The following is a 26,837-nucleotide window of genomic DNA, read 5'->3' as shown; positions in this document are numbered from 1 at the left end:
TTATTGCTGAGCATGACGTGATACGGTCTGGGCTATCTGGTCAGTTGGGGTCAGCTGTCCCAGCCATGTCCCCTCACAACTCCTTGCCCACCCCCACCCTCCTCGCTGGTGGGGTGGTGTGAGAAACAGAGAAGGCCTTGATGCTGTATAAGCACTGGCCAGCAAGAACGAAAACCTTGGTGTGCTATCAATGCTCTTTTGGTCACAAATGCAAGACATAGCACCATAGAGCTACTATGAAGAAACTCTATCCCAGCCAAAGCCAGTATACCTCAGCACGTCCTTCTCATCTTGCTTAGAGGCTGTGAGACATGTCTGTGGCTGGCAAGCTTTTGGGGTCTCCCTCAGCTCCCAGCTCCCCTCCCTTAGGGAGCAGCCAGCCTGTGATGCACGGTGACAGTTAGCTCAGGTCTTCTTGAGTCCTCAGCCCAGACAGCCAAACCTCTGGGAGGAAGGATGCACTCACAGTACTTACATTTGCTAAGGGATAATACTTTTCTGCTACCTTGCTTTACAGGTAAAGGACTAAACAGAGTTGTTACTAACTTTGTATACGTTAGTATACTCACATATATAAAGGTTTGGCATTTATTTTGGTGTTTGAAGCAATCATACTGCTAGGTATCCTGGGAGAAAATTGTGCCTGTGAACATGCCTGACAGAGTCAGAACAATGAATAGGGACTGTCCAGACCCAGGAAATTAGGAACTTAGGAACCAGAATTAAGTCTGCTGATAGAAAACTGCTGACCAAGAAGAGGAACTACACCAGTCTGTAACAGGTAAGCATGACGCGTATGCCTTCCAGGAGTATATCTGTAAAAAAATCTATAAATAAAATTCCATTGCAGCCTCAGCTGGTGTTGGTGCACTCCCCTAAAGAGATTGATAGCCTTGAGTGCTCTATTACATCTTGCCCTTTTGTAGTCAAGCTGCTCTGTTCCTTGCATGATCCATTGTATGACTGGAATATGCAGTTCCAACAAATAAGCTTTGTTCTTGTTCTATACGTGTAATTCAAGTTGGTTTTACCTTTGACCTGAAACCTCTTATGAGCACAGTTCCACTGGCTTACTGTAGAGTTTTTCATAGGCTCAACATCTCTTGTTCATGTGCTTACAGAACGGGGCTTTACAAATAGAGTAACAGGGTACTATGCCAAGCCCTCATTCAAACTGTTTCAAAGTGAAATCCTAGGAAAGACCACTCGCATATGAAATTTTATTTTGGTGAAAATTAAATTCTGCGAAGTTTGTTCTATGATGATCTTACTGCATGATTACAGTGTTGTACAGGGGAGACACAACTTTTTCTCATTTCTCCAATACAGTTGGAACAGATTGTTATCTTCTACTAAGGGTTATCAGAGTTTCAGATGTAGAAGTTGAGCTGCTTGTGTGAATTATTCATTCATCAATCCACATGAGGCAAGGTGAGATGAGTTAACAATGTTTTTTGAGCTATCTGAAATAGCTGAAAGTTTATTTTGATGGACAAGGGATGGGGAGTATTACACACCTGGCTTATTTGGCAGATCTGAGAGGAGATTGACATCTGACATTGCACAGAACAGCAGATAGCTGGGAACAGGTTAGGGTAGCATATTCTTCTCCATTTCTTTATATTATTTTGTCTTTGCATTTAATCTGTTTGCAGAGATGTCAGAGAGGTATGAACTCAGTGGTTTTGTTGACTAAAATGCCTTTCAGCTTCTCTTCAGTGAATTTTGTACAGGTTTCAGAATACGAGGTCAGAATGTCCTGAATCAAATATGGTTGCTCTCCTCCATAACAAATGGTGGATTAATATAGTTGATCCATTAATTATATGTGAACTTGATACAAGTGGATAGATTAAAATGGGTAATTACTCAGGTATCAAAAAAAATTGTGAAGGTTCATGACCGATGGAATCCTGCCCTGGTGTTATAGACTGCCTAAATGGGAAAGAATATGGGAAAGAAGACCTTCAGAACCTTCAGAATACACTTAACAAAATATAGTGTAAAAGCTGGAACTCTTCCACTTTTAGAAATTCAACTAATTGGGGACTATATTGTAAATTAATTATTAAATCCATTATTGTAACTATTAAACTAATTGAGGACTATTAAATCCTGGATTAAAACGTCTAAGTGGAATTAAAAATCATAGCCAAAGCATCTGATGTTTACTGTCCCTTGGCAAACCAGACGGCTTGAGGAAAACAATTTTTAACAAGCAGATTACAGGAAGTCCAGTATTTCTGTGACAAGAGATTTCAGGCAGCCCCAAGTTTGTACTCCAGCTGCACTGTTACATCCCTTGGCAGCCTGTGTGCTCTGTTCTTCATGCAAAGCTATTACTCCTATTGCACATAGCCAGAAACTTCCACGGGAGAAAAGGGAATCATCATAGATGAGCCTCACAGTGTTTAAACAGATCAGTTTACAATAAATGTGAGTCACTCGTGGATGAATCCTATTTCTCCAGTCAGGACGAGCTGCCTGTACTTGGTAAGGCTAAGGTTCAGCCCCACTGGCTCTCAGTTGTCCAGTTGTACCCCTACTCCTCCTCCTCTTTTCAGTCACTCCAGTTCCATGTGAGATACTATCAAAGACAAGATGCTGGTTAATGAAGTCTTTTCTTCTTTGGCTTCTTGAGGTTCCTAAGCGTCTGCTACAAATTTGTTCGACAGACATACCAATGTAGGACTGTAGATCAAACTTCCCCAGGCCAAGGGTCACTGAGTGCATCTCATATTTATTTATTAATAACATAGTAATGAACTCAACATTTTTATTTTACAGTTGAGAAAATTAAAGCACTAAGAGCTAGAACTCAGCTTCTAAGGCAGCCTGATGCTGAATGGCTGACTTGTGCATGCTTTTCAGAGGTGTTGAGTATCCAGGATCTCCAGCTGAGGAAAAGTTTGCTCTTGTGCAAAGTCATGTTAGCTCCCTGCCCAGACTTTCCAATTTGAAAAAGGACAACACTACATTATAAAGCACAGTAGGATATTAATCTAAAACCAGTAACATTAGTATTAGTGGTTTATTAAGTTAACTTTACTGCTGCTTTTGAGCACTTTGGACAAGGGGCTCTATATCTGAATATGAGAAAAGCATTCAGAAGTGAACCAATTAAACCTCATAGCATCCCTGTGAAGTATTTTTAGAGAACATATGGAGAAACAAAGTAACTAGTTCCAAATTCTGAGTTAGTGTGGGTCAACACAGACAGAGTCCAGTTCCACAGCCTTACACTCCAGTCTGACTGAGAGACAAGCGTCTGCAGTCTGGAAGCCAAGTAACACTGTTGGTGAAATGGGATGCCTAAGCTTTGCCTCTCAGTGCTCTGCCTCTCAATGGAGCTGATGAGTTTGAGAGGAATGGCATGCTAACATAGTGATAAAAACTTCTGGATCACCAGTTTTGTGTTTAGCCGGTACGAAGTCTAAGAGACGCCCTCTGCATTAGCAGTGGGTTTCAAACCTAGATCTGCTGATTCTGATTCCCCTGCGTCACTGACCAGAATACATCGTCTTGTGTACGCGTAGAGTAATTCCGGCATCTTATGCCCACTCTGTACAGTACAGTTCAGCAAGTACCTAACAGCCTGTTTTAATAGTAGTGTTTGATTTAGCAGTTTGGTGAACTCTGCACTACAGTAAAAGATGAATCTTTTTTATAGATTGTGGCAAAGCAGCCATGTGGAGTTTAACCAGTGTTTGTTAACATTTCAATGCAGTAGTTGCACACCAGTAGCTCATATTCAAAGCCAGTATCTTGTCAAAAGGACACTTTTCGGTGCTCCCCAGGGACATTAGTATGTTTCTAAGATAAACCCCTTTGGCCGTGTTTAAGAAAGAAGCCATAAAGGTGGGGAGCTTGTGGAAACCTCAGAGTAGCAAGGAAGGACATATGTGAAGGAGCAAGAGCAAAGCCGCAGTGGAAGCCTCTTTGGTTTCCAAATGAGAATGTTTCCCACACTGTCAGACCTGAGGCTTGATTCTGTCTCCAAAGGCTTTTGCAGTAAGATCTTGGGCAGCTAAGTTAGCATAGAACCCATGAAGTCTGTAGTGCTAAAATGATTTACAGTAGCTGTCTGGCCTCATTTTCTTTTTCTCTACAAGTAAAAGATTTAGATTGGACATTAGGAAAAATTTCTTCACTGAAAGAGTGGTCAGACACTGGAGTAGGCTGCCCAGGGAGGTGGTTGAGTCACCGTCCCTGGAGGTGTTCAAGAAACATGTAGATGTGGCATTTCAGGACATGGTTTAGTAGGCATGGTGGTGTTGGGTTGACAGTTGGACTTGATGATTTTAGAGGTCTTTTCCAATCTATGATTCTATGATTCTATGATAAAAGGAAATGCAAGCAGAGAAAGCTTGAATGTTGTGTAGTGAACAACTCCTAGATTTCTATGTAGTGTGGAAGAATAAATAACCTTCCAGTAAGGAAGCTTTATGAAGCTCTTTGAGCTTAATAAAGCTCTTTGAGCTTAATAAAGGAATTTCTCAGACTCAGATGAAAAAGGAGTAGTAAGTTGCTAATAAGTAGCTGGTTTCTAAAAGAAAAGAGAATGTTGTTTACATGGAGAATTACAGGAGGTTATCTTAACATCTGAGGTGGGAAAGTCTTATAGGAGAGCCTATGGGAGAAGAGGGAAAAGTACTGCTCTAAATGGGAATATTCTGGTAAAGGAGCTACCTTTATCTTTGAGGAAAAGTGGCTGATTGAGTTTCTGTGGAACACTTTTCTCCTAGGATCTTCAGAGATTGTTTAAGGCTTTTCTTAAAATTACCATGTTTGACCAGTTACTGTTTTATCTAGGATTTAATCCTTTATGTATTAGAGACCTCTAGTAATTTTCTTCTGTCGTAAGGAAAACAGGATAGAATAGTATTCTTCATCATTGAGGAGAAAAAAAGCTGTGGAAAGAAAATACTGTTCACATATGGCATCGGCCAACAGTCATCTTTCTTTACAGGTCTTTCCTTTACAAGTGCACGGGGCTTGCAAGTGAATGTGACAGAAGTGGCTGAATCCCATCTATGTTAAGAGCACCAAATCTCACTTCGTTGTTTGCTTTGGAATACACAGTCAAAATTCAGCATAGCAGTAATGGGACCTGTATCTGACTGTAACTAAAGTTTTTCATCATAACTTAAAAACCAGACTGTAAAATGGTGATAAACAAGGAAAATCAAACTAAAATGATGGTGTCTCATATGCTATAGCCAGATAGATTGGTGTAACTTTTTTAGGATTGCCTGTGAGAAGCTTATTTATGCTGTGTTCCTGTGTGCTGCATGGTATAGATGTATTCCAGAAAGCTAAGTAAATATGCAGCACTCATATAGACTGTACTTTTTGTGGTCAAATTTAGTATTTGCTTTAAAAAAACAAGTGATCTGAAATGCTCTCTGAAAGTGAAAATTTCTGGTAGCATGTAATATAAACCCCTAAGGGCAGTAGAGAGGGCTAAATTGGTGATAAGATTCTCCTTGAATGTGTTCAGTCTTTTGCTGAACTTCAGGATGTTCCAGAAGAAGGCACAGAAACAAAGGCCTTCCTATTGTTTTTCAATTTCAAGATACTGGGTCATTGGTATGATTTCAAACTTTGGAAGTGTTTCCATTAGCGAAGCCTTGGGTACTACTTGTCAAGTCAACTCTGTTAGATGTTTTACTGCTCAGTGAAGCAATGTGGGTTTTGCTGGAATTCAGTTTGCCTTTCAGTATTGCAAATGATCTGCTGTATGACTTCATAAATGTCACTTCTGCTTTCCATATCTGTCATAAATAACAGCAACGTCTTTCATTCCTGCAACCTGTGGAACTGTATGTGTGTTGCATAGCTTTGTAACTTGTTAAGCACTGCGGTCATAGAGAATAATCAGGTACTTGCAGTGCTACTGAACAACAAAAAAGTTTTATTTTCTTTTAAGAAATAGAGTAGATAACATAAGGAGTAATCTCAATCGCACTTTGCCATGTCACAGAGGTCAGGAGTTATATGATTAATAGTAACAGGTCTTACGGAAAACCCCAGTAACTCATTGCACACTTACAAAGGGCATCTGAATGTTACTGTATCTGTCTGAAGTATTGTGTTACACCAACAGTCATCCTCTTGAAAGAAGGAAATATACTCTGCTATAAATAACTTGAAATATGAAGGGAAGCATCGCATTTCAAAACGAACTTGGCTTACTGGAGATATTGAAGATATGGTCTAAATAAAAAGATGGGATGAAATTTACTGCAGTTGAATGCAGGATGTTGTCTGATATCAAAATATCTACACAGGCACTGGACAATGAACAATTTGTCAGGCAGGTGTTCAGGGATATGAATTTTTTTTTCTTCTGGTATGTCATTATAAAGTAATTTGTCTTTTAAAACAGACTGCCTTGTTGATAACTTCTGTCATGGCCTCATCTGGTGTGTTTGACCATGTAAAGCCTGAAAACTGCAGGGCTATGTGTGGGCTGAGGGGAGTGACAAGGTATAAGTCACATGAGACATGAAGGTCTGCTGTGCTCTTTCTGAAGGTGCTGCGTGTTACCATAACAACACATTGCTGCCTAGCCTTCCGAGGACATCTGGCAGAGTTGTAAACAACAGTAGCCGAATGAATGAAAATTTCCTGTACAGTACGTAGATGTGTCTAATTGACTCCTTGTCCCTCCCAAGCCAGCATGACTCGGTCCCTTTCTCTCTTCTTCTGTCTTAATTAAACATGTCACATCTGGTGTGGGGGTGATTCATACTCACTACATGGGCATGGTCTGCCTGCAACTGATAGTACTTTTTCTTGCCTATGCCTTTCTTCACGTGTTCGGAGGAGAGCTACCTTTTACCCAATTCCTCTCTTTTGAATCAGGTGTCAGGTTAACTCATTTACAGCTGAAGAGGTAAGAGGTAATGATCTTTGGACAGCTAACACAAGATAAGACACATCTGAAGATAAGTGCATTCCAGAGGAAGTGAGGCGTGTTACAGAGAAAACTTGCAGATCATGCTGCTCAGAAACAAAAGGTGGGAGTGCTTTACTTCTGGGCAGTGCAGAGTAAGGATGCTATTCTTCATAAAGACAATTAGTGTGGACTCACAAAGGAGGATCATGCCTCACAAATCTGATATCCTCTCCTGGAGAGGGAAAAAGCAAGTGAGTCACAGCAGGGGAGCTATTGACGTGATTAACCAAGACCAGGGGAAAGCTTTTCATACAGGAAAGTATAAAAGGCTTAACCCCAAAACCAAGGAGTAAGGTAGATAGACAGCTTAAGTGGGTAAGGAGTTAATTGCAAGTCCAAAGACAGAATGGTGCAACACAGGATTACAAAGCCTAGAAATGGATTACTGTGGGATTGGAAAGAAAGAGGAAAAGTGAGAATGCTGGGGGAAGATAGCCTTGACAGTTGTGTTATTTCACAGGTAACAGTCTCAGGGTGTCCAGCACAACTGTGTTGATTCCCAGTTCAATAGAATCACTTGCATCTCACATGACAAAGCAACTTTGATGAACATGGAGAAGAAAAACTTCCTTTGAATATTAGAACTCTTTAAAGCCACAGGAACCATATAATCAATTGACTTGATTATTTATGTTGTAGACCCTGAACCACCTATCTTTCACAGCTCTGAACACCTTCTTTTTCTTTGTGTCCCTATAGCAATACTGGCTGCTACTGTAGTGCTGGTGCTACCGGTAAGAACTTAAGGCACAGTAGGCATGTCAGAGTTTTCTTGTGCTTCTAGCTCACTCCAGACAGCCTCAGACTGTGGCTGGAAGCCGTCCTTTAAAGCCTGCCAGCTTCCTAAGGCTGTGACTGGACATGCTTGCTTGAAAACTGCAAAGGGCCACCTTTTGTGCTCTTTGTTTTGCAGGACGAGCGCATGGGTAGTTTCTCCTAACGTGGTTAAGAGTATGTCTCCACTTCATTGCTTTGAGCAGTTGTCATAAAGACTGAGTAAAGACTCTGGTTAGCTATCTTGTTGTGGAAGCATGCCTACTTTTAAATAAAAGTACATTTAATCTGTTGGGAGAGCTCTCACTCCCCCATTTTTGACTCTCCAGGATATCTCTCCATCCACCAGCTGTGAGGACAGGCGAAGGTCCTTGTATCAGATCGTGCCAATACGCCAGTGCCCTAGCTGTTGGTCACCTCTGGATCGGCATGTTAGACTATACCTGTTCCTAAAGGAATCCTGTCAGCCCACTCAGGTCCCTACAGGCATTATGACTGCTCTCAGATCACCCACCAGGTTCACAGTCCCCGGGGCTGGAGCTGCCCCCAGCTGCCCGCTGTCCACCCTGGCTGCCCTGCTCCTGGCTGGAGCGGTGGGACCTGGGCCCAGCTGGGCTGCTCCACAGAGAGCCCCCAGCTGCCGGGGAGCCACCAGCCCACACTGGGCCCTGGGCACTGCAGCAAGAGGAGCGCAGCTCCTCCTCTTTGCTGTGCCAAGGTTGGAAGACAAGCTGGAGGACATGATTTCTATCTATCGCTGCTGTCTATGGCAGAGATACGTTCCAAAGCCTGTGAGACTGAAACCTGAGCTATTCCCTGTAATGAAGGTTATTATAATGACTTTGAAAGAGATGCACCCAAGGGTAGATATGTTTATTGTCTAAGCTACAGTTTCATGCCTTTTAATTTTTTTTCTGAAGTTAAGAATAGGTAGGTTGACTTCTGTTCTAAAATGTTAATTAAATGAACTTGGACAGATGAACGTGCTAATGTGTTATTCAGCTTGAAAGAGTGAAACTTCTTTCATTAGATGCATTACGTGACGTTAGACGTCTGCCTTTGCCCCACCGGAGAGAAGGGTGGGGCGCGCTATTACTGCCTTCCTCTGTTAGTGATGGCTGGCGTGGCATGCTTTTGTGCTGCCTGTTACTACTGCTTGACTCGATGCTGTCCTGCTTTCCTTTTCTTCAGTCTTGGCTGGGACCACACCTATCTCTGCTGTAAGATACTTGAGAGATTTGGTCCGTCCACGAGGTAACACTCCCCTCTTGTTACCAAGACAAGGTTGTCAGAAGGCAAGTTCCTAGTTTTTCAGAATTTTGGATAAGCCCCTCTTCGTTCATGGAATACAGAAGGGGACCTGGCTGTGAAGAAAAACATGTCCAGAATCTGAATTCCTAGCCTGCCAAGGACTGTTGAGGTGTTGATACTATCTCTAATTGTTGCAATTCTGTCAAAGTGTGTCCCTGGGCCGCGTGAGTCGCAGGTGTTCCTGTGCTACAAATAATGGTGATACACATTAGTAACTGAAATCCCTGGAACACTCTAGAATTCCCAGCACAGACACCCCTGACAAAAGGGTTTAATTAATTTTGTGGTTGTCATGGGTGCATTGAATGTTTTACCCTTGAGAAGCCACGTGACTGTGAATGAGAAACAAAAGGAGGTCTCAGATAACAACAATCTAAGAAAAACAGTGCAGTGCCTGTAAAACGTTTGGTACGTGTCCTAACAGGGGCATAATAAAGCAGTCCAGGGAACTGAAAATTCCGGTTTTGTTCCATCTGTTCTACTCTGGAACAAGAAGACAGAAGTGATTTCTTCGCAGACCATTCTGGGAAGGTCTTCTTGAAATGGGCTGGAAAAGCAGATGACCTCTCCCCCAGCCTAGGAGGATAGCGTTCTGCGGGAGAAAGGGTCAGAATCTCCCTAGCAGTAAGCAAAGGGCATTTTGTGATACTGTAGCATGTGAATATACATAGTAAGTAAATAGTAAGAATGGACGCCTTGTATATTTTGCTACCAAGGCTTTGCAAGAAGTCTTTTCTTGCTTGTAGGTAGACCTCAGACTCTCCTCGGTGCTCAGCCCAACCAGGAAAGGTGCCTTCTTCCCCTTCCCTGGGCAGATAATGGTATTTCTTACTGTACTGCTCTGTATTGGTAGGATTTGTTGTCCTGTCACGTTGTTGAGCAGAAAAAAGAGGTCTACTGGTTTTAAGCAGCAGAAGTTAAAACAGAACCCGTATGGCCGACTTTTGTATAGGGAGCAGAAACAACATAAAGGAGTCTTTGTACTCTGTGGCTTAGAGATAAGGTACTTTGTTGTCGACTGGAACCATTAAAACAATTAAAGTTTTCTGGGGAGGAAGTTACAATTTCCTTTAGGAAAAATATTTGTGCAAAAACCACTGGCCCAAGTAGGATTTGTTGGTGCATGTTTGTGGCGTGTGATTACCCTTGAGGCCTGAATGTTTGTTGTCAGGCTGTTCCATTCTGAACAATGTGATAAATACAACTTTAACTGTAAATCATGTGTTTGGACCTTTGCCCGCACCTCTTTTTCCCTGCTGGTTTGATATCCCTAACTGCGATGCGCATCTCGTTTGTTTACGGGTTAGAAGTGAAGTGCATGATGGGCGGAAGGAAACTTCACAACTCACGGGGAGTTGTAAGGCAGGTATGTTTATTGCAGCGCTGGGTGCAAGGGGGACCACTCCTCTTATCTTGCACACCGAGTCACGAAGTATGCATCTATTTATTACAAAGTTTATCTAAGTAGGCTGGATTATTACAATTAGTCCTAGAATAGGCACGATTATTATAATTATTTCTAGGAATTCATTATCATACTCCGCCCCTCTTTAGCACTTGTACAGTGTTGTCTGGTGGTCGTCTGTGGGGGTCTTCTGGATGAAGGCTCGCAGTCCACCTCACTGTGTGCTTTCACCTTTGGCTCAAAAATTCCTGAGCTGTGTTGGCTGAGTTCCAAATCACAGAACCAGTTTCAGCTAGAGGGGGGCTTCTTACAGACAACAAAGTTCTGGTTATCAGTCCTTATCGGTCCTTGTTTCTCTTCATCTGCCTCGCAAGCAGTCCTTGTTAGCTACATTTGGGCTCACAGCAGTCCTTGTTAGCAAGGTCACAAAGAACAGAACTGAAGTAATGTCAGTGGTTAACTCTCATCTTAACACAGCTGCAAAGCTATGTAACAAAATTAAACAAAGTCGACATCAGTTTCCCACATCGAGTACCCCCGGGGTCAGGGAGGTCACAGCACGCCGGACGCCTGTCCGGATCTGCTGAGGTGACGACCTGTGAGCGCGCCGAGCCGAACGCCCGGTGCCGGAGGAGCAGGCCGGAGGCTCGGCTGCCTCCCGAGCGGCGGCGCGGCGGCCTGGCCGCCTCAGCGCCGGCTGACCCCGGACCCAGCCCGGACGGGACGCGCCCCGGTGGAGGGGTGCCGGGCGGGGGGGGGGCGGTTCCCTCAGCAGCGGCCCGGCCGGCTCTCTGGCCTCGTGCTTCCCGCCGCGAGGAGACCTGAGGGATCCGCACGGGAGCGCTGGCACCTCGTCCCGGCTGCCGTCACCCGCCTGCTCGCCCCGCCCCGGGGCAGAGAGCACTGCCCTCAGCCACGCCTCCGTTTGTGGCCGAGGCCCCGCCCGCTCGGGCGCGTGGCCGGCACTTGCGGGCAGCACGGCCCCGCCCCCGCCCCCCTCCTTCCCGCCCCTGGGCGGCCCGCGCCCGACGGCGGCGGTCACGCGCGGCGCTGATGACGCGGGGCGGCGGTCACGCGACCTCCTCTCGCGAAAGAGCGGGCGGCGCGCGGGCCGGCGGCGGCCGCTCTCCATAAATATCGGGGCGAGGCGGGGCCTCCCCAGCCAGTGGTGGCGCGCGTGCTGCGGGCGGCGGCTCCCTTCCGGTCGCGTCTGTTCCCCCGCGGGTGAGTACGGCCGCCCGCGGCCCTCCGGCCCGGCTCTCTTCTCTTCGGCCGTAGGGGGACCCCGCGGGGCTGGCTCCGCGAGATGGTGGAGCCCGGCGGCGGCTCCGACTGCGTCTCGCCGCGGGGCCGCCCCCTCTGTCTCCGCGGTCCACCGGCCCAGGTCCCGGTGCGTTTCGGTAGGCTGCTTGAGTCGCTCCCGGCACCAGGCGGCCCCGAGGCGCTCGGCCGCCCCCGGGAGAGGCACCGGCCCGGCCCGGCCCGTCCCTGGCGAGGCCCCGGGGGCCTCCTCCCGGCGCAGGGCCCTCCGCGCTCCGGCGTGCCTCTTCGTGCCGCTTTCGCCCCTCCCGTCCGTAGCGAGGGCGGGAGGAGGAGCGGAGCTTGTAGCTTGCTTTGTCCGCCTGCCCGTTCCGGGCCTGCCGCCGGAGTGCGGCCCCGTACCGCGGATGCGGCTGGGGCGCCTCGCCCGGCCGCCCGCCCTGGTGGGATGGGTCGGGTCCGACCTTTGCCGGCGCCGAGGCTGTCCGAGGGGTCTCGGAACAGCGCAAGGCCCTAGCTGTCTTCACTGCCTTCAGGAGCGGGAGTAAGTTCACAGACGAGCGCTCCTATTTTAGTGACTGAAATGCAAATCCGTGGCTTGATCTTCTGGGACACGCTGCAAGCAGTGAGTAATCCTCAGAGGAAGGGCCCCTCTGCCTTCAGAGGCCGGGCGCTGTGCTGTTTGCCCCTTGCCCAGTGCTGCAGCCTGCTTTGCCCTTCAAGGTGAACTTCAGTTGTGCTCTGAGTAATCGGACCTGTAGCACTGTGTGAGAAACACAGCGAGTTTCAGTACTCGATGGGTGGGAGGAAAGCTGCTGTAACACTTGTCTGTTACGTGTTTGTGTATGTTCCGTCTGCAGTGGTTAGTCTCATTACAGGTGCTACCTTATGGCCTCGTGTGTGTTAATATGTGCAAATATGCCTGTCAAATGTCAACAGCATGCCGTTGTGCTTGTTCCCCATTATATAACGGCAAAAAGTTTTACTTGAGCACAGGCAGAATATTAACACACTCCTTTTGATAGTCATACTTATGAGAAGGACAGCTGCTGTTGGCTCTTTGACAAACCCAGCAGAAAGCCTTGAACACCACAGTCCTTTTGAGGACCAACTTTTAGCTTGCCTTTCTGTTGCCTTCATGTATTGAAGTTCTTCTGGAACTTATCATATGAAACCACGAATGCGAGAAGTACTTCTTGCAGATTTAGTTCAGCCTGCGTGTGTGCACAGGGTGACAGTGTGCTTCTGTGTGCTGCTCTCCTTGTGTGGTACTGCAACACCCCTCTCCCTTTATAGGGTTTGTATGGGGAGAGCTGTTACTGTTTTCTCTGTGGGAATACGTGTTGGACAGTAATTGAGTAGTGTAGGCATATTGAATGAGTGGTGTCCGCAGCCTGTTTCAGTGTGGGATAGGTAATGATCAAGTCTAAATTAGCATAAAGGAGAGTTATTTTCTGCAGTGGGAAACTCCTGTGCTCTGTGTGTTAGAGGAATGCGAACTTGAGCAAGCTGAGGAGGGGAAGCCCTACCTGGGCATCAGGCATGGCACTAGAGATAGTGAGCTTCTTGAGTTTAGTGGAATGACTTGTGAGAATCGAGCTGAGGTTACTGAAACCAGTATTTCACCTCAGTCTTCCATGTGTTTTCAAGATTTGGACAGCAATGATGACTCAAATGTCAAACTTGACTCCCTTAGACTAACAGAAGATCTAACCAGATTGAAGGTATTAGTGGTGGATTCTTCATCTGACTTAGACATTCTGAACTAGAGTTTTAATGACTTGCTGGCTGGCGTTTCATTGTCATGGCTCAACGTATTAAGCCCAAGTGTGTCTGTTTCTTCTAGAAAAATAAATTATTCCACCAGTTTGTAGCTTTTTAGTAATTCTGGCATGAACTGCTGTATCTCAAAGCCTGTCTCTTGCATAGGCCCTACTTGTGTTGCCTAAACCAAAGTAATTAGAGAACAAAGTTTCGGATTTCTAAATTGTTATAAAATAAAATGTAATCCCTGTATGCAAGAACATGAACATCCAAATCCCCTTGATCAACGGGGTTGATTACAAAAGGGTTGTTGGTTTCAAAATATAGTGATTAGATGAAGTGGATATGAGGAGCCATAACTCAGATATGCTTCTTTTACAGGCTGTGTAAGATTCAAGACCTGAAAAAATGGCTTTGGCAGCTATCAATCCACAGCAGGTACATCTGAGTTAGTTTAGCCCCATAGTTTTTTGTCTAGTTCAGGAAAAAAATAGGAGTGAACTTACCTCTTTCTCTTTTAAACAGAACATTGTATCAAGGGTTGTCAACCTTCCCTTGGTGAGCTCCACCTATGATATGGTGTCCACAGCATACATCACCACGAAGGATAACCATCCTTATCTGAAGTCAGTATGTGAGATAGCAGAGAAAGGAGTGAAGACGATTACTTCAGTAGCCATGACAAGTGCTATGCCTATCATCCAGAAGCTGGAACCACAAAGTAAGGCGAAGATGGAGTTGTTGATAACTTTAATTCAACTGATTGCTCTATATATCCAGATGCACTTAGTGTAGCATGCATGGTCATCTATTCTGGGGTACATCAAGAGGAGGGTGGCCAGCAGGTCGAGGGAGGTTCTCCTTCCCCTCTACACTGCCCTGGTGAGGCCCCATCTGGAGTAGTCTGTCCAGTTCTGGGCTCCCCAGTTCAAGAAAGATGAGGAGCTGCTGAAGAGAGTCCAGTGGAGGGCTACGAGGATGGTGAGGGGACTGGAACATCTCTCCTACGAGGGGAGGCTGAGGGAGCTGGGCTTGTTCAGCCTGGAGAAGGGAAGGCTGCGAGGGGACCTAATATATACTTACAAATATCTGAAGGGTGGGTGTCAGGAGGATGGGGCCAAACTCTTTTCAGTGGTGCCCAGTGACAGGACAAGGGGCAATGGGCACCAACTGAAGCATAGGAAGTTCTGTCTGAACATGAAGAAGAACTTCCCTCTGAGGGTGATGGAGCCCTGGAACAGGCTGCCCAGGGAGGTTGTGGAGTCTCCTTCTCTGGTGATATTGAAGACCCACCTGGACAAGGTCCTGTGCAGCCTGCTGTAGGTGACCCTGCTTCGGCAGGAGGGTTGGACTAGATGACCCACAGAGGTCCCTTCCAGCCCCGACCATTCTGTGATTCTGTCATGCCGGCCTGGGGTGCTGTTTCAGGTAGTTGACTGAACCTGTTGCCTGGCTTGTTGAGTAACTGATTACAGATGGGTATGATTTAACAAAAAAAAAATCCAGAGCCAAAATGGATTCCAGCTTTTGTAATGCTAAACTGGCTGACTCCTCTTGCTATGTGAGATGGTTATGTATTCTCTTGCTCAACACCTTCCTCACCTTTCACCTGGTTTCAAATGCGCTTTGTACTTTCTTGCACTGGGAACAACTTGTGGTTAAATTTGGCAACTGTCGCAAGGCTGTTGTAACCAGGAGCCTGGTTTCATGAAGTGGCAGAGGGCCAAGTGTTTCAACTTGTTCTAATAGTTGCTTCTGAATATCAAATAGATTTTGGTCTGAAAGTGAGCTTTCTTCTGGCACTGTAAACCGGCCTTGTTCTTGGCATTACTGGGCACTGTTGCATATGAGCTCTGTTTCAGGAAGAATTCTCAACTGGACTTATTTGTACTAAGGAAAAAATCCACAAATTATGACCAACTATTGTAATTTCTTTTATAGTTGTAGTTGCCAACAACTATGCATGTATAGGTCTAGACAAAATTGAAGAGAGACTGCCTATACTGAATCAACCCACTGACAAGGTAAGTTCTTTCCGTATACATAGGCTAAGCAGAAGAACTAAACACCCTGCTTCTTTCTATTATCACTATAAGTATAAGGAGATAGATTTCAATAAGCCATGCCTGAAGCACAGCTTAGAAGCAATGAGGAAGTAAAAGGTGTTTCTGTAGAATTGTTTGTTGCCTTTGGGAGGCCATTAAGCCTTTTTTTTAAAAAAATTTGCCCACCATTTGACATATCTGTCTATAGCTGCCTTTGACTAGTGGGCATCTCTTTTAAAATTTTAATCCTTGTCTGTCTCCTGCTCAGTGTGAAGCAAGTAGTGCCTGAATTACATTTGTTGTAGTGTTTTGATCTGAAGGCTCTGTGGCAGTTATAGTTTGTTTTCTCTTGTACATGTGTTTTCAGGGCAGAATTTCTCCTAGATAACCAATACTTGTACAAGCTTTAGCATAAGTTTATATTTTCTGGATTATGTAGCTCTCCGTAGTGAATCAGCCTGTTCCCTATGGCAGGTTGTTGCCAATGCCAAGGATGTAGTTGTTGGAGCCAGAGAAGCTGTAACAACCACTGTGACTGGTGCCAAGGAAACTGTTGCTCACACAATCACTGGAGTTGTGGGCAAGACTAAAGAAGCAGTGCAAGACAGCGTAGAAATGACCAAGTCGGTTGTCAGCGGCAGCATTAACACTGTCCTGGGAAGTCGTGTGGTGCAGATGGTGAGCAGTGGAGTGGATAGTGCTCTCACTAAATCAGAGACCCTTGTAGACCAGTATCTCCCACTTACAGAAGCAGAACTAGGTAAGACCAATTCAAGGTTTGATTTTGTTGGAATGCTTGTATTGGGGAGAAGCAATCAGTCATCCATTTATTACTTGCTCATAGTGGGGACGGGGCATGTGCTTCCCAAACTGCCTATTCCCTTGCTGGTTGTAATAGCATCTTCTCAGGGAAGCAGAGTGAAAGTAAGGATTTCAATGTATGATGGTCTACCAACCTACCTTGGTGTTAAAGGACTACTAAACAAGTCCACCATTCAGGTGTTACTAAGTGAATAAAATTGCCTCAGACCTCTTAAGTTTTCTTCCAGTTGCCAGTTTGCTTGCTTTCTACATATCTAGAGAAAGAAGCTGCAAAAATTGAAGGTTTTGAAGTTGGAGTTCAAAAGCCAAGCTACTACATTAGACTAGGATCCCTGTCTTCAAAGGTCCGCACTCGTGCCTACCAACAAGCCTTAAACAAAGTTAGAGATGCTAAACAGAAAAGCCAGGAGACGATCTCTCAGCTCCACCACATTGTTAGTCTGGTAAGTCTAAGCTTTTGCTTGAGGTGTGAAAGGCAAATGTTGGCATAGTTCTGGAGTGTAGAAAATAGCTGAAAGAGGCATAGGAAAACTGGAATAGCTCTCAGACTAAATGCATTTTCTAAATATAAAGTGTTTCCCATTCAGAGCTTTTCACCACTATTCAGGAGAGGTCCTAAATCAAGCTGAGCTGTAAACTAATGAGCATTTGCTTGTCATTTCTATTTCTGCAGTGCTTAAAATTACATTTAAAATTATATTCCTGTTTTAGAGTGCTGGGTTTGACACAGACCTTATTCAGTGAAGAAAGTCTCACAATTTGGAAACACTTCAGTCCTTTAAGACCTTTTCGTTAACAAAATGTCGGCTTCTTTGTGGGCTTGCTGTTCTTGCTGTGGGTATATCTGAGCATTCCTGGGTACTTCAGTAGCCTTATTCTAACAACTTACCTTTATGTACAGGACAAACTGTGCATAAAGAGTCAAGGCCTTCTGTACACTTTCAAATCCTTGTGTAGGATGCTAGTGGGGGAGGGGCAAGTAGTTCAGGCAGTGATACACTACATAACTTCTCAAAACTGCTTGCCAGTTTTCCCTTCTTTGAAGAGAAGGAACATACTCTTACATTCACTAAAGTCTTTTATACTGAACTTCTAAAGTATTTAGAAAGGAGGCTACAAAGCAGGTAAGGTAGGGTAGCCCTAATAGAACTGTTTGGACTCTTTGCTTTACTTCCTTATTTGGCTGTATTTCAGATCGAGTACGCCAGAAAGAACATGAATAGTGCCAATCAGAAACTTCTTGGTGCTCAGGAAAAGCTTTATCAGTCCTGGGTAGAATGGACGAAAAATACAGGCCAAAACGATGGTGATGAACCACATAGCGCTGAGGTAAATAGATGTCAGTGTACACCAGAAGTGAATGGATTGTGTTATTGTCAAGATAACGACAAACTAACAGTCCCCAAAGTACGCAGCACCTTAACAGCACAGAAGCTTATGTGCAAATGTGGAATCTGAATGCTGAAGCTTAGGGCGGCTGACTAGTAACTGCTATGAAAAGTAGAGGATACCCAAATACTTAAATGAGTAATTCCTGCAAATAATATGGGGTTCATTTGCCTTTCAAGAGAATGCTCATCCTGTTTAGCATGTGAACCTTGGGGTATCCATATCTAGATCAGCTAGGACTTGCTTATCTGATATGGTCAGACCAGAAATAACAATTTGTCAGCATAAAGCATGCTTAGGCACAGCCTCACTGAGGCTTATACGTGGCTTTTAACAGTGGTTCATTGATTAGAACATACTTACCTGCTGTGACTTGTTATCCAGAGTTGAAACAAGAGCTTGTTTATCTGTCGCTGGGTAGAAGCTACCAGTGTCTCTGTTCCACAAAGTACTTGAGTGCTGTAGAAGTGTCAAGTACTTTCAAGTCTCTGACGCTTCAGACTTAAGACCTGTTTTATGATCTGCTATAGCTTCATCTTACTTACATCCCCTTTACTTTGTTTCTTTATGTATCTTGAGGAACATAAAGCTGCTACAGTCATAAAAAGATACTAATGTGCTGTTACACTTTTTGTTTCCAGCACATTGAGTCGAGAACTCTGGCTATTGCACGGACCCTCACTCAGCAGCTTCAGACCACCTGCCTCACCCTGGTCTCAAGCCTGCAGGGGCTGCCACAGAATGTGCAGGATCAGGTTTACAGTGTTGGGTCAGTGGCAGGTGATGTCTACCAGAGCTTCCGGTCAGCATCCTCCTTCCAAGAATTATCAGACAGCTTTCTTACCACTAGCAAAGGACAGCTGAAGAAAATGAAGGAGTCTCTGGATGATGTGATGGATTATCTTGTTAACAACACACCGCTCAACTGGCTGGTAGGTCCCTTTTACCCACAACTGCCTGGCATTCAGCATGCTGAGAGCAAAGGTGAAGGGGAGAAAAACTCCAGCCAGAAAGACAAACAGCCTGAACACACTACTGAATAAACCGCATAGCATGCATGTACTCTGCTGACTGACCAAACAAGTGGCCTTAGCAAGTGTAGGCTGCCAAAAAAGCCTTGGAGAAAAATCTATAAACATAGGAGTAGGGGAATGATAGAGAGAAGGGACACTCACACATGGGCTGTATTGTCCTGTGTAGTTTAGCCATTCCAAAAACTCAGACTGTCTTTAATGCCTAAATATTGGCAGCTTGCAGTTGTCAAGATGCCTTGTTTGTCTGTCAAGAAACCTCACCATGCTCATTAATAGTATTAATACCATTAGCCTAAATGAAACCTACCGTAGCTGAAAGCATTTGATTTGATGCTTAATATGTACCAGAATGGTATAAAACCCTTACATACATTTAATGCATTTAAAAGCCCTGCAGTCTAGCTAGGTACGCTTAAATTCCATGTTTGCTGCAGATCATGCATTTGATTATTATGGATCTGACTGTCTCAAATTCTACTGCTACACAATTTGTGACAAAAGTTCTGTGAGTGCAGAATTCCAGTGCTGAAAGTGGGGTTTCTGAACGAGTCAGCTGGAGTTACTTGAATGCTGTGACAGTGCTAACATTTAACTATATAAAGGTAACTATTTTAAAACACAGTAACCTGACCACAGAATTGTAGGTTATCTCGAGTTTTCAGGGACCCATAGGGATCATCAAGTCCATCTCCCTGCTCCTCGCAGGACTACCTAAAACTAAACCGTATGACTAAGAACTTGAACTGTTGACAGGCTTGGTGCCGTGACTGCTTCCCTGGGGAGCCTGTTTGAGTGACTGACCAAACCATTATCAATACATTTTTTGATATGTGGTATAAAGACAAGATTCATGCTGTTTGTACACAGATGCCTGCTGTTGTGTGGGTGGTTGTTTTTTTTTGTAGTTGTCTTTGTAATTCATTTTGTATCTTAGTAATAAATGCTTCAGTAGCCAAAGTCTGTCTCCATTTCAGTGGTGTTTAAAATAAATGTAACTTGCTGTTCTCTGACTCCTTCTGGGTCCAGCAGAAAGCAAGCTTGAAATGCAAATGAAGTAGACGCATTGAAAATGTATTTCTGTATGTATAGATGAGTACGATACTGCTGCAGCATTTCTTTCCTCCCTTTTAGTTCCTGGGCATCTTTCCAGTTAGTCTTAGCTTTAGTACTGCTTTTTTGGTGCTTGCTGTTGCCTGCCTTTACCGATGACCTAAGCTGTGAGCTGATGGATCTTCTAATATTGAGAAGAGAGGGATATGGACCAAAAAAAACACCCTGTCCTGCCTTAGCAGACTGCTGGCTGCCTGCTTTGGCTGCTGGCTCCTTATAAACAGTATATACTCATCAGCTGCCAACACCAGTTTTAACCCGTTTGTTTGCCCTGTTTTGAACCTGAGTGGCTAATGTACATTAACACTTAGCTACTTGGGTGGAATTGTTCCTCAATAAATCCTGTCAATCCCTCCCCTGGAAGAGAATTACAGTCACTAAGAAATAAGCTTTCTTGGTTTAGGGCTGTCCAGGTAGGTTCTGTCTGTGTTCCTAATGCATGCCCTACACAACTTTGAGTTGCGATCACTGAGTGTAGCAATGCTGGCCACCATTTTCAAAGAGGTCGCCAAACAGCGTGAAGCAAAAATGGAGTTCAAAGGAAGCTTTTTCACATGTTGGTACATGAAACAATACCTCCCCCAGCACACTGTGAGCACTAAAGGAAAACACATGTAGTCTAGCCCTCTAAGGTGAGAGAGGCGAAGTCAGGGTCGGTCTAGAAGTGTTAGGGAGACTGTGCTTTAAGCACAATATTAAACAAAATTGTAACAGGATTACAAATAAAGGTTCTGTAACTTCCAGCTTTAAATAGTTGTTGTTTGTAAGGGGGCTGTTTAACACGTAATTAACATGAGGTGGCGAGATACTCCTTTCCAGCTAAGGCCCTAATTAAGACTTCTGGAATTCTTTCAGCAATTAATTCAGATTAAGTATTGAATCAATCCAGACAGATAATAGCCTTTTTTTTAATCTACATTTGTAATAAAATTGGTAGAGTGCATCCACTGTTGTAGAAGTGCTCAGGAATAGCATGGGCCTAGTCAGGTCTGGGAGCAGCTGGCAGTTCAAAGAAGGGAATTCCCATTGTTATGTATTTTAAAATCTGAAGGCTGTGGGTCTTTATTCTGCGGTAATCAATCAAATAAGGTACTCAAACTGTTCACTGTCATTTCAGGACTGAGAAATAAATAGCACCATCTAGTATTAATACAAGAGCAATGCATCTCTGTTCTGTCTTAAGTTGCACTACGGTTTCATACTCCCTTAGATGGCTGTCCAGCTTTACTAAATGTCAGCAAGCAGATCAAGTAGAAACCAGGGAAAAATGTTACCAGCAGAGACCTTCAAATCGTTTCTTCCTCACTGGGCACTATTGGGTGGCTTCTGTGTGAAGGTTACTTTGACTTCTGATACCTAAGCTACAACTCGTGGCTGCAGATAGAGGAATGCCTGGTTAAATGCTTGCCTAATGGTTGGGCTCATATAATAGCTTGTTACACCAAAATGCTGTGCACAGGTTCATCTATCATGCTGTTGTGGCGTGTGGTTCTTTCGTTGGACCCTGCTCCCCCTGAAAGTGTGTAAGTTTCTATCCCCCCCCCCCCAATAGAATTATGAATCCTTCCTTGGAGGAGAGGATGGATGAATAACAGCAAATCACTGCATTCCTGGTTTATTACATTGAATAAAAGTATCTGGATTGAAACTATTAGACTTTCCTAAGAAGGACAGCACTGGATGTTTAAACGAAATTGCAACTGTAGCTTGCATGGGTATCTTCCTGCTGGTAATCTCGTAGAGCATATCCCTAGACTCTATTCTAACTACAAGACTATAAATAAAACTTGTTATTTTTCTCTAGCACAGTTAGAAAGAATGACTACTGGAATGTCCTCTGGAGGCAAGAATGATATGGACACCTTCAAAATCCCTCTTTGTTTTTTTTTGCCACAGTGGACTGAAGCTGAAGTGCATGCTAATAACTGCTGAAAACTCTCAAATAGGAGGAAAACCTAAGACATTAACAGAGCAGAGCCTGCTCATAATTTTTTCCTGCCATCTTACCTGTTTCTCTATAATTGCGTGTGTCAAACAGCTCAGCTACACTGCACAGAAACTTGCTTGCTCTTAGTTCAAAACCACTTTTGAGGATATAGCTTGGGCTAGAAACCTTTTAAAAATATAAGACCAGATATGTTGAAAATTATAGAAAATAGTCGATCCTATTTGCAGCAAGGCAGATAAATTAGATTAAATGGAACAGAGTGTCAAAGGCTGCTAGTCACACGAATACTGGGACGGTAAAGGTTAGAATACGAATAAAGTAATTATCACTGGTAGTGTTATTTAGGGTTTATTTAGAATCCAGAAAATGATTGTTTCTCTTTAAGAGATCACTCAAAAATAATTAATCTCATTTGAAACTTCCCCTTTCTAGGCTCATTTAAGAGAACTATTATTCTATCAATGTTGGTAATACTTTGCTACAGAAGTTTTAAATATAAGCATTTGTAACTAGCTCCATTCGGTATAAAAGTTCTGCAAACATCATATTTATAGCAGCATTAAGGACTGGAGTTGCAGGGATATAGCTAGTTTGCCTCAAACAAAAGAAAGGTGGAAGGCTTTTGAAATCTCTCCCATTACTTAAGATGACTTTTTTTGCAAGAAGTTTTTCCAAACTGCAACTTACGGTAATACTATATAGCTAGTAAAATAGGTGAAAAGATTTGGTAATAATTGATGAATTATTTCTCTTTATTTAAAGAAACCAAAACCAAAGAAAGGAAAACCACAAAAAACACCCCAAAACTTACCTAAGCCATGTAATTAAAAAGAGAAAATGGAACCTAACTTATATTTTAAGTGTGATGTGTTAGTCGTTTGCATGATCAGAAAGTCTTACCTGCAACAGCTTGCTGGAGGTATTACGCACAGTCTTTTGTTAAATGTATTTCTCTTCATACTAAGATGAAAGTTATATTTCTTTTGGATAATACGGTCCCTGATGACTAAACGTAAGTGCTTGTTCTGAAACTGCACAAAGTAAGAACCATCTCTCAAATTGCTGGCGTCTCAGTTCTGAAAATATATTAAGCAAGAAAAAGTGGACTAAGTTAAAGTTAAGTTAGTATTGGCATTAACATTTGTATATGAAGTAGCAAAACACTGAAGTATTTTTTGCACTATTCCATGCAAGCATTTTGCAAGTTTTGCACTATTCTGTGTAAATGATCTAATCACATCTTCTGGAGAAATGGCATGAAGAAGAGTCATATCTGGCCTTACTCTTTGTTGCAAGAATTTACTTACTGCTTTGTTTCAACTTCCTATCAGCTGTGAAAAGTGACATGGAAATACAGGTCCTCTACCTGAGCAAGCCCATAACACCAAGGGCTTTGCATTGCTTTAGTTAGACTGGTGCAGATGTCAGAATATGCTATTTTAATACAATCTAGTGTGTTCAAAGCTAGAGATAAATCATACTGATATCAACCATGTTTTACTCTGATGCTGTCAGATACAGTTCAATTTGAAATTCTTTCATGGCTATGAACATCCTACTGGTGTGTTAAAGGAGTTAGCTGCTTATAATGTGTGCATTAAGGAGATGAAGAAAGCACAAACTTAAATTCGAGCAATTATCCTGTTGTCAGTAAGAACAACATGGATCTAAGTAATAAAAGTGTTTTAGACCTAGGATATCATGAAAAATCACTGGTCAAGACACAGTTACCGAACATGGTCCCGTGCCCTGCTCAGTGTAAATACAGAAAAAATCAACTTCTTTAAACCATCCAGTTGGGCACATTTTTTAAAGAGTTTGCATATGAACTACTGGGCCTTAGTTTTGTTAAGATATTCCCATTAGTACTGTAGTATGAAATACAGGGTCATGTGCTGATAATGGGAAAACTTGTTGATTTCTCTAAGTGCAGTAACTAGAGTTTTAGGTGAACTGCCATAAGCAGAAAGATGCAAGACAATGGTTGCTGGTAGAAAGATGTGTTTCCCCCATTTCTAGTGCCTTTTAATTTTTTAGCAGACAAAGATTACTGATCTCATTTTGATCAAGCTTAGGTTCTCAAAGTGGTCTGTGCATTGTATTCACACTAGCCCCTGGTAAGTGACATGCTGCTTAAATTCTTCTGAAGCTCTGTTTCTCTTAATATTTTAATTAATATTTATAAGTCCATGGTGCCCTATGGCTACCTATTCTCTAGGTAACTGGGTGATTCATGTTCAATGCTTCAGAGCTATCTACAGTGTGATAGCTGAAACAGTAATCCCTTTATCCTTTGATGTGTTCTCTGTTCTTCTGACGTCTTCATAGCAGGCAAAGGATACATTTGTCTTGCATACTAGCTTCCATAAAAGTCAGTCATAAGCAAGTTGCTTGCAGTTAGGGGATGGATTAAATCTGCTTCTCCAGTCAGCACTGAGTTTAAGGTACACAAATGCCTAGAAGCCCCTTCAAGTTGCTGCTTCTTTGTACATGCAGAACCAAAGCCCTGTCAGCACGCAGCAATCGCTGTGTGCTGATACTGTGCCTGGCTCCAGGTATGTCCCATCATCCACATCAAAGCTAACCATGAATCAAACCATAGATTGAAGTATTTTTCACTTGGGGCAAAAAACTTTTGGTTATGAGTAAACTGCTTAATTATATCCCATTTTTCAGAAGTGCCTAAGTAATCTAAGTCCTACTAAGGGGACTTAAGGGTTGGGACTTAAGCTCCTAAGTGTCTTAGCCAACATTTTTAGAAGTGTGTTACATCCACGTATCCCCTAATGTCTCTGCCAATTCCTGAAACCTGGTGCTGCTTAACAGTACAGAATACTATAGAGGCCGAAGCAGGATTGCAGTTCCAGGTATTGGTTTCCTCAGGAAAGGTTTGATGTGGTTGGCAGGCACACTAGTTAGTGTAGGGCAATCTGTCTCAGGCTCCTCAGGGCAGGTTACTTTGTGCAGCCCATTGCTCCCAAGGAGAGAAGAAAGCCAAAGTAAGTTTAAAAACTTCCTTTCTTAATTTTCCAGTCATGAGTTTCACTACACACACTGCACTGAGTTCTGTTCTGTTCCATCCCTACTATAAAATCCTGCTTTCTAAGCAACTGGTCTACATCTTGCATAGTGTTTTGTCTGTCTTAATGCTGTATGTTCCATATGTGACGGAGCATATTTCACTCTGTATTTAGTATTTTGGGTCTGATTTCTAGCGGTGCTAAACATGTCTCCTGATTCCAGTGAGGAGTATGGCACACATTTATTTAGTTTTACTTTTAAATTGATTGCAATTTCATTCCTATGCAGGTTCCAGATTTCACTATTACAGACCTGTCTTCAGAGTCAGATGATATCCCAGACATTCTGGATTTGGATGAAGATGATCAACAAGACTTTTCACGCACCAACGGCCCTTACACTACAGGGCAAAGAGCTGAATAAAGAGAAGCATAGAAATGTTGTTTTGATAAAATGTACTTTTGCCATGTTTAACTTCTATTTCTTCTTTTTAAAGATGCACCTGCCTAGCTTAGGGATTTTGGGGATATTTTTTTTTAATCATTACTGTTTTGCTTGGCTGCATCAAAATTCCAGGTTTTTTCCACCTAAGGAATGCATGCCGCATTCATTCATTAGCACGGGTGTCAAGCTCCAGTTCTACAAGCCATGTATAGCCTAGCCAGTGTATACAGCTGATCTAATATTTGTTAATGATTTGTTCTCTTGCTGGCAGCAGCCATGAGAACACCCCAGTGCTTTGCATAAAGGGTTGCCAACAAAAGGAGTTGATGAGGATTTCCCCACAAAATTTCCCCTTTCAGCCTACATGAAAAGCACTTCTGCATCTACCTCTTTGCTGCTGGTAGGGGTAAGGGACTTTGTCTCTCTCACATTCTCTCAGGTTCTTCTTGTTAGGCTCTGTACCCACAGAGCTTAGAAGCCTAGAGCTTCCCTTTGGCAAGAGTGTTTCATGCACTAAAGACTCCCTTTTTCTCTATATGCCTTCTGTGTGCAAAAACTCTGGCTATCCTGATACTATCAGTTGTGAGGGCTGCTACTAGAAGAGAGTAAAAAGCAAAGTTTTCCAGGAATTAGGATGACAAAAAAAAAAAGGGGGGGGGGGTAAGCGACTGTAAAAAGCAAGAATAAACAGAGGGCAAAGAGATATGAACAGATGTGAGACAGAAGAAAATGGCAGAAAAAGAGAAGTGAAGGCAGGGGTACTTCTGGTGACAGTGATGCGCTGCTTATGTTTCGGTAAAATCTCAATCCAGTATTTGCTATGGAACGTTGACCCGGCATGTGCTTGCACGCAGTGACTTCTGTAGGAGCTGGGGCGAACGGGAGCTGGCTTGTTACACTCCTTCCAGTGCAGAGATCTCCCCGGTGTGACGGCAGCGGGCCTGGAGATGTCGCGCGATGCTACCTCGGTATGGCTGTGGAAGCATCGCTTGGCTGTTGGTGTAGCTGCGCGGCTGGCACCCCCGCTCTCTCGTCGCGTAACCCTCGGTTGCTGTGAAAACCTTGAAGTCTAGTCACTGAAATGCCTTGGAATAAAAGTTTGAACCACACAGCCTGCGGCCGGTGCCGGGTCTTGCTTGGTGGGTGCGCTGTAACCTGGTTGCAGCGGAAGAGCCCTCTGGGGCTCGCCCAGCCCCCTCGCCGCCCGAAGCGCGACGCCGTCTGCCACCTCGGGTTGCGTCAGGGGAGGTTTACATCGGATACTGGGAAGAATTTCTTTACTGAAAGAGCGGTCAGGCACTGGAACAGGCTGCCCGGGGAGGTGGTGGAGTCACCATCCCTGGAGGTGTTCAGAAAACGTGCATAAGTGGCACTTCGGGACACGGGTTAGCAGGCACGGTGGCGGTCGGTTGACGGCTGGACTTGGCGATCTCAGAGGTCTTCTCCAGACTTAACGATTCTATGGCTCTATGACTCATCAGCTCCCGCTGCGCGGGGCCTCCCCGGGGCACGTTTCGAGCCGCAGCGCTGACACCGGGCGCCCGCTCAA

The 26,837-nt window shown here is 43.9% G+C and overlaps 1 protein-coding gene across 5 annotated transcripts; it reads left to right on the top strand.

The window, feature by feature from the left end:
* Positions 1 to 11,509: 11,509 nt before the first annotated feature.
* Positions 11,510 to 26,392, top strand: PLIN2 (perilipin 2). 5 transcript variants are annotated; one of them, XM_075447266.1, is made up of 10 exons: positions 11,510 to 11,675; positions 13,857 to 13,913; positions 14,001 to 14,196; positions 15,417 to 15,499; positions 15,995 to 16,280; positions 16,601 to 16,785; positions 17,537 to 17,671; positions 18,373 to 18,663; positions 25,133 to 25,299; positions 26,143 to 26,392. In XM_075447266.1, exons 2-9 carry the CDS (start codon positions 13,884 to 13,886, stop codon positions 25,265 to 25,267), a joined length of 1,341 nt encoding a protein of 446 aa, XP_075303381.1. In that variant the 5' UTR covers positions 11,510 to 11,675; positions 13,857 to 13,883; the 3' UTR covers positions 25,268 to 25,299; positions 26,143 to 26,392. The 5 variants fall into 5 exon arrangements, with proteins under 5 accessions (XP_075303381.1, XP_075303377.1, XP_075303379.1 ...); XM_075447262.1 differs by having other exon boundaries at positions 25,133 to 26,392; XM_075447264.1 differs by lacking the exon at positions 11,510 to 11,675 and adding an exon at positions 11,709 to 11,841 and having other exon boundaries at positions 25,133 to 26,392.
* Positions 26,393 to 26,837: the final 445 nt, after the last annotated feature.

Source organism: Opisthocomus hoazin, chromosome Z (genome assembly GCF_030867145.1).
Source record: "Opisthocomus hoazin isolate bOpiHoa1 chromosome Z, bOpiHoa1.hap1, whole genome shotgun sequence".
Taxonomy (NCBI): domain Eukaryota; kingdom Metazoa; phylum Chordata; class Aves; order Opisthocomiformes; family Opisthocomidae; genus Opisthocomus; species Opisthocomus hoazin.
The sequence above is the reverse complement of the archived record's forward strand: the minus strand, read 5'-3'. Positions and strand labels throughout refer to the sequence as shown.

What these genes read in the sequence shown, in the direction of transcription:
- PLIN2 (XM_075447266.1), top strand. Translation starts at nt 13,884, where the DNA reads ATGGCTTTGGCAGCTATCAATCCACAGCAG. An exon ending in CAGCTATCAATCCACAGCAG is followed by an intron (nt 13,914 to 14,000) that starts GTACATCTGAGT and finishes TCTTTTAAACAG; the next exon opens with AACATTGTATCAAGGGTTGT. An exon ending in TGAATCAACCCACTGACAAG is followed by an intron (nt 15,500 to 15,994) that starts GTAAGTTCTTTC and finishes TCCCTATGGCAG; the next exon opens with GTTGTTGCCAATGCCAAGGA.